The sequence below is a fragment of the Cebus imitator genome, unplaced genomic scaffold, assembly GCF_001604975.1.
Source record: "Cebus imitator isolate Cc_AM_T3 unplaced genomic scaffold, Cebus_imitator-1.0 Scaffold18, whole genome shotgun sequence".
NCBI lineage: Eukaryota > Metazoa > Chordata > Mammalia > Primates > Cebidae > Cebus > Cebus imitator.
Genome location: NW_016107333.1, coordinates 16,468,820 through 16,476,575, shown reverse-complemented (window position 1 = coordinate 16,476,575; position 7,756 = coordinate 16,468,820). Strand labels below are relative to the sequence as shown.

The following is a 7,756-nucleotide window of genomic DNA, read 5'->3' as shown; positions in this document are numbered from 1 at the left end:
TTTTGCAGGAAAAGGTCATAAATATTTGAAAACAGATGACCTTGAAAATAATAACTTTACTACTCCATACAACAGTTTGTGATATTTAAGCATGTAGAAAAGACAGTCTGAGTACTCATATGAAGAATGACGTTAACAACTGCATAAGACCTTTCAACCTATACAATGTCTTTGTTCTGTCTTCCTTTATGATCTTAATGTTCTTTTCTACTCAACATTTCCTTATTTTAATTTTTTGAAATTTTAATTTTTCTATATTTTATATAGTCTATATGTTACAAATTAAAGCAAGGTATGAACAAATAAAAAAAAAAAAGAAAGAAAAGTTCTTTAGCTTTAAAGAACTGAAAAAAAAGGCAAAAACTGTACTTATGACCACCACAAAACATAATCATGGGGGAAAAACAATGAAGAAATATATCTATTTAGATATAGCCTGTGGATTACTTGTTCATTTATTGTTTTTCTGTATTTTATAAAGGATCTAAAATGGGAAAGCAGTATAGCTATTATAATCAAAATGTAATTTTTTTAAAAGCAGATAAACAAAAATGCTTCATTTACCTCATGTTTAAATGAAACATGTTAAATTTAATGTGATATAAATTTAAACATGTTTAATTTTAATCACATTAAATTTTAAAAGAAAAAAGCCTAAGTACATTGACTTTCAGCTTTGCTGTGACATATATTTTGATGTAAGCTATTCCGTATGAGGGTCATGTCACGATATTATCTGGCAGAATTCCCACAGCCATACCCAGGAACAGAAATAGCAGTGAGATAATATTATAGGATTGTCATTCAACACAGTTATTCTCCTCTTGCCAGGATGCACAGTGGGATTTCTGGAACTGTCCTGTTTAAGTGATACTGAAGAAAATTCCTGGAGGCAGCTACTACTGTGATGAATGGATTCTCACCTGTGGCAGACTTCTGTTGTTTCAACAATATTCCTTGCCTTTGACCCACATTCCTCTTATGATAGTTGTGATAAAAAATCATTAAGAACACATGCAATAACTTTTTTTTTTTTTTGAGACGGAATTTCACTCTTGTTACCCAAGCTGAAGTGCAGTGGTATGATCTCGGCTCACTGCAACCTCCACCTCCCAGGTTCAAGCAATTCTCCTACCTCAGCTTCCCAAGTAGCTGGGACTATAGGCATGTGCCACCATGCCCAGCTATATTTTTTTTTGTATTTTTAGTGGATAAGGGGGTTCACCAAGTTAGCCAGGATGGTCTCGATCTCCTGACCTCGTGATCCGCCCACCTCAGCCTCCCAAAGTGCTGGGATTACAGGTGTGAGCCATTGCACCCAGACAACTTTTATTTCTTATCTATTAGAACTCAGCAGTTGGAACCACATTCTTATGCTCATGGGTATAATAATTTTTTCTTAATGGTGTGATAACATAGTTATTTGTGCCTAATCTCTCCAATATTGTAAGCTCTGTTCATGGACTTTCCCCTTTGAATCCTCCAAATAATTGGTAGTAGAAACTCAGTATAGTTTTTTGAGTTGAACTGATTGCTTCAATATCTTAGAATAACTAAATCTATAATACATTGCCATTATTTTGTCTTTTACACCCATTATGTCCTTTGTACAGTTAACTTTCACTCAAGCAGTAATGAAAACTCACAGAATTCTTCTCTGCTACAGTAACCATTGGTCTTGGTTTTTTTTTTTTTTAAACTTTAATTTCAGACTGGTATTAGCCATGATGCCTGGGGTTGCAGGAACCCCATCTTCTTACAAAGACAGTCTGCTATTAAGCTGTGATAACTCAAAACAAACCCAGCTGCCTTCAGACCTGACTTTCCCATAATGACCATCTTTATTTGGAATAGTTTCTCTGTTATTGTTTTGCCAATTGGATTTCTTATTGTCATCTTGGGCATTTCGAAGCCAACTATCAACTCTGTCTACCACTCCACAGTGAGCCAACTTGGATTGAATCTTGGGTGATGAGGGTTTCCTGTCCTTGGTCTATATATGTATTTCACAGGGAATACTTTGAGGTATCTGCCCTTGTTGCCTGTGGCTTTAACCGCACTATAAGCCTTATTAAAAACTGAATTCTTTTAATGTTTTTAGATGCTCAAAACCCTATATAAATGCTTTAAACATAACTCAAAGTAAGAAGCAACATATTAAGAAGCCTCATGAGGGCATAACCAATAGTGTAGCTAAGGTCAAAAAGTATAGAGGTTAACAGCAAGAGGAAGAGTAAGGGGAGTGGTGAAGGGCGGGTTAAGAATCAGGTGCACATCCTAGCCATGGGCCTCTTAGCAGTATGACCTTAGGCAAGTTACTTGGCATTTTATAGTATCAGATCTTGCATCTCTAAAATGGGAATGATTTTAATATATGCTATTGTGAGGATTACTGGAGATATTAATATACATGTATAACACTCTTGGTATGGTTTCTAGCATAACTAGAACATAAAATGATGGCATAGAAAATGTTCAATAAGTTACCATCAGTATCTTCAGTAATGGAGGCTCATTTCTAATGAATAGGAGAGTTATCTAGGTGATCTTGATAGTTCTAACCATCTTGTGTTAATTTGTTTCCTATCTATCCAGCCGTTATCCATCCATCCATCCATCTACCCACCCACCCATCTGGGTAGCTCTGTGGAGGAGACAGCAATGAAGCTTCAGTGCAGAGGAGTGAAGCTTACCTCTCATTGAAGATTAAACAATATGGACGGGAGAATAGCATATTCTTTTAAATTGGGTCTTGCCTCATAGCTAGAAATCAGCCATGTTCCTACTAGTATAAGTTAGTTCAGTGAGGGTTTTCCCAGAGTTAGCCACATCTCTTCATCAAAAGCACCAGCGTATTTGTTTAAAATGACTGACTTTATGACAATGACCAAGTCCTTGTTCTTCCAGGCCAGGATTTCTATACACCCTCAGAGCCCATTTGCTAGAATAAGCATACTGTGAAAGTTGCTTCTTCTATGTGTCAGGTACTATGCTGGTCATCCTTATAATTTCACTCTTCATCTTCCCAACATTTGAAATTGTCATTAACTTCTTTACTTTACGTGTGAGAAAACCTGAGATCAGAGGAGTCAGGTAACCTACCCAAAATTGAGTTGTGGGAGAGTAAACTAAAAGCAATAGTGGAGATCACATCAGTGCAATTGGACCACAGTTATTTGTTATTTAGTGTGAGTTTTGTAAATAATAATAATAAAATGAATATCTTTATTATAAAAGCATTTCTAGCAGGACTCGAGGAGGGGGCAAAGTAGTACCTGGCATGAGGTCCAGCTACCTGCTGGGGAGAAGGGTGGTGAAGATTTTATGGGTGGAATTGATATCCAATAGAAGCCTTTGGCAAAGTAATTGAGAATTAGAATAAAAGAGAATTAGAAAATGTACTATGTTTAGACTTGCAAAATATCTTTGGAAAGGTTATATTTTTTCTGAAATGGAGGAATTCTTTGATCTTGATGCTTAAAAAAAGAAACAATACAAGAATATAAGGCATTTCTATGGATTGTATAAACAATCCTGCCTGCAAGTCATCAGCAGTAGGGCCGCACTTACTTAGCATATTTATAAATCACCTGAAAGGAATACATGTGAAATTTCCAGATTTGCAAAAACCGCTAAGCTCTTCCAGGTAGTGAAATGCCAAACTGGTTAATAAAAATGCAGAAAGCGAACACAGGGCTGTGTGAGTGGGCAGAAGGATAGCAGATGGGCTTCTGCCTGGACAACTGTAAGATAAGGAATTCAGGAAAAATAATTCAAATCATCCCTCTTAGATTAAAGGGCTTTGAACTACTAGCTATAACAAAATTAAGGGATTTTATAGTCCGTGTATACTTCCCTAGCTATTCCTACTGCAGCTTTCTAGCCAGAAATCAGGTGAGCTTAGGAAGGACATTTCAAAAGGATATTAAAAGCAGAAAACAGTATACAGCATAAATGTAAAGCCATGGTTCACTTATACCAGGAATATTGTGTGCCATTTTTTTTAACATACCTTAAGCAGCTGTAATAGGGTAGGAGAAAGTCCAGAGAATGTCAACTGAAACGATTTATGGAAAAGAAGATCTGCTTTATGAAAACAAACTTGCAAAGATTAGGATTCATCAACCTGGGGAGGTGAAGGTTTATAAAATCATAGGGATATGGTACATGGGGACATTCACCTTGGCTAACATTTGCCCTCCCCATCATCAACAGGCATGGGTCAGAGCGTGGCTATAAAAGGCATAGGGCATAGTATGAGTGTAAAATCTGTATCCGTTTAGGCCAAAAGGCCAATAAGATAACTGGCGAATAGGTAAATAAAAAGTCAAGGTGGATGGAATATACGCAGACATAAAAAAGAATGAAATTATGTCCTTTGCAGCAATATGGATGCAGCTGAAGACCATTACCCTTAAGTTAATTAATGCAGAAATAGAAAACCAAATATTGCATGTTCTCACTTATAAGTGCGAGCTAAACGTTGAGTACTCATTGGCATTAAGATGGCAACAGTGAACACTGGGGACTACTAAAGAGGAGAGGGAGGAAGGGGACAAGGGCTGAAAAACTATCTGTTGGGTACTATGCATACTACCTAGTGATGGGATTGTTCATACCCTAGACCTTAGCATCACACAGTGTATCCATACAACAAACCTGCACATATTTAAAATAAAAGCTGAAATAATTTTTTAGGAAAAATTCAAGGTAGCATGCCATGCATTTGGAATGCATGCCAAAGAAATGCTCACCCCACTTTCTATCTTAAAACTTGAAAAGAGAAGAAAAAAATTTACACATGGGGTAACGACTTTGGAAACTAGTTACCCAACAAGATTATTGTATCTTGGGACTACACACAGGTAGGAAAGAGGCAAACACATTTTTATAAATATGCAATAGGTTTTTTGAGAAGTTGGTAATATTTGGAGATATCCCCAGATTTTGTGCTGTATAGTTTGGAGTAAAAGATGCTTTGGAATTGGACCAATCTGATTCAAATCCCAGAGCCACCGCATGCTGGCTCTTGGGTAAGTGACTTAACCACTCCAAACCACAGTTTCTTCATCTGTCAAGTGAGAGTTCCTTCCAGATAAAGAAGTTGGTAAGATTGAAAAGGGTGTGGCCTAGGTAAAGCACCAGGAATGGGGCTGAGGATTGAGGCTCTGCAATTCTCATTTCCCTTTGAAAGCTCTTCTGCCACATGCCGTTTGCAGTATGATCAGATTCAAAATACCATCCTGGGGAGGCTCTGAGTCTACCCCAACAGGCAATGCTTCCACATCTAACTGTATCCTTACACAAGATAACTCTAATTTTGCAACTGTCATCTCTATTAATTCATTAATCCCTTATTTTTTTAGTCATCCTTTTGGGAAATAATAGTGATCAACATATGCTAGTGCCCTGCTCCCAGGGAGCTTACCTGGAGAGGGTAGAACAAAACGCAAACACTAAGCCTGTAAAGAAAGTGCTTTCAGAGCATGATAAAATGAGGATCATCATGGAGAGCATGCCAGAGATTGAAGGCACGGAACCTTCAATAAGGAGGTGGGGGAAACCTTTCTGAGAACACAGCACTAGAACAATGTCCAGAGCCATGAGAAGTCACTGGTTATTTGAAAATCTCCGAGGGGAGAGGAAAAATTCCAGGCTGGTAGCTGATCAGGGGTAGAGGCCCCAAGACAAGAATGAATGTCAAGTTTCCAAGACCCAGAGGAGGCTGGCATGACTGCGTGTCCTGGATGGAGGGAAAGCCAAGGAAGCCTATCCCCATTAGCCCAAAGCCAAGTCTGGACTGAGATTGTATCCTGTGAGGTTTCTGCTGCTTATGAGGAGAGCGGGAGTCTATTTTGGCAAGGTCTTGGGGCTGCTGCATTGGGAGTGGGACTGTCGGGCAACATGAGTGGAAGGAGAACCATCCTGCCTTCTCTTTCTGCCCCTACTACTTAGCCACTCCAGGCTTTCCAGATGCTACTGCCATCTTTGTGGACTTCAGCAGTCACACTGATGTCACACCATATCTCATGGTGCAGGGGTCGCTTTGCACAAATCTCTTTTTTACCCCATGTGTTTTAGGACATATAAAAATTATTTCTTCTCCAATGAAATATTTAACCCAAATATATGTTGTTTCAGGTTCTAAAAATCAATTTGATTGGCCACAGGAAACGCATTTTGGCATCTCTGGGAGACAGGCTACACGACGATCCCCCACAGAAGCCCCCTCGGTCCATCACCCTCAGGGTAAGTGCCAAGCACATTCATTTGGTTCTCTGCCCTTATCTTAAGCATTGTTTGAGACCAGCCTAGCCAACATGGTGAAATCCCGTCTCCACTAAAAACAGAAAAAATTAGCCAGGTGTGGTTATGCCCATCTGTAGTCTCAGCTACTACAGAGGCTGAGGCATGAAAATCGCTTGACCCTGGGAGGCGGAGGGTTGCAGTGAGCAGAGATCACGCCACTGCACTCCAGCCTGAGCAACAGAGTAAGAAAAAGAATTATTTTGTGCGGTTTTATAGGTTTTATAAACATACACTTTATACAACTGAAGCAATGGATCAGGAATTGCAGGCTATTTTCTGTGTAGCTTACCTTATCTGTGTAAAAAACAATCTTCCTTTTGATTATGCTTGACGCAATCAGAACAACAAGATTTGTTTTTCTAGATTGGTAAAGTATATATTTTTGAGATTTAGATATCCATCTATAATGGAATTCACCACCTTTAAAGAACCATTCCCTCACTTCCCATCCCACACCCCATCTACGCCAGGAGAGCGGAAATGAGTTTTCTGTCAGACTCCTCAAACCCACAGAAAGAAAATCGATCAAGGACCACAGTTAAGTAAAGATCAATTTAAAATTAACCTTAGGGCCTTCTGTTTTTCAAGAAGCAAAACTTGTCCAGCTTTACCCACTTGAAAACTAGAGAATAGAGAATCTAAAACCTTACTTAATAAATGTTATTTGTTTACTTCAACTACACTTTAGAATTATGAGGTAGGAAACTAGAGAGAACCTGTAGAAGGGAGAGAGAAATGAAGTGGAAGTGAAGGACGGGAGGGAGGAAAGGGCAGAGAGAAAGGGGGAGATGATTTCTAGGCAAAATGGCAGCCGCAAGCAGTGGCCAGCAGTCACAGGGTTCATGAGTCCTGTAAGAACTTTTCTAAAATGTATCAAAAAGCTCAGATCTCTCTGAAAGCTGCGGGGTGCCCACCCTGCTCTCTTTATTTTGTCCTGCACTTGATTGCTTCTGATTTCTCCTCTGAAGGGATGAACACAAGCACAGTGCCCGGACATAACCATCGTGATGAATGCGGTGGCCTGCCTCCTATCAGTAAACTTCAGCAAGCAGCATAGCCATTGTCAGGATAGCAGAGGTTGGGTCAGGAGAGAAGCTGTTATGATTTTGAGTCCAATTCAGCTCTGGAGGAGAGGAAAATGCCCAAGGATTTCAGGGAATACAAGAGAATTGGCTCCAGGAGGGCACAGCCTACCCTCCTGAAAGAGACTGGAATGGGATGGGTAGGGGCTACATTAATGCTGGTTTAATTGATTACTGGGGGAATTAGGGTATACTGGGATATTTGGAGGCTACTTGAGAGTTTTGGGAGTCATAAAAGTACAAATAGAAATGTTACCCCAGGCCGGGCGCAGTGGCTCAAGCCTGTAATCCCAGCACTTTGGGAGGCCGAGGCGGGTGGATCACGAGGTCAAGAGATCAAGACCATCCTGGTCAACATGGTGAAA

General features: G+C 39.5%; 1 protein-coding gene across 37 annotated transcripts in view; it reads left to right on the top strand.

Annotated features, from left to right (window-relative positions):
• Nucleotides 1–7,756, top strand: part of ANKS1B (ankyrin repeat and sterile alpha motif domain containing 1B) — a 1,267,908-nt gene that overhangs the window by 1,161,652 nt on the left and 98,500 nt on the right. For all 37 annotated transcript variants that reach the window (XM_017511074.2, XM_037734055.1, XM_017511056.2 and 34 more), the window contains one exon: nt 6,142–6,249. In XM_017511074.2, the coding sequence (XP_017366563.1) occupies nt 6,142–6,249 (108 nt within the window). The remainder of the gene's footprint in view (nt 1–6,141; nt 6,250–7,756) is intronic.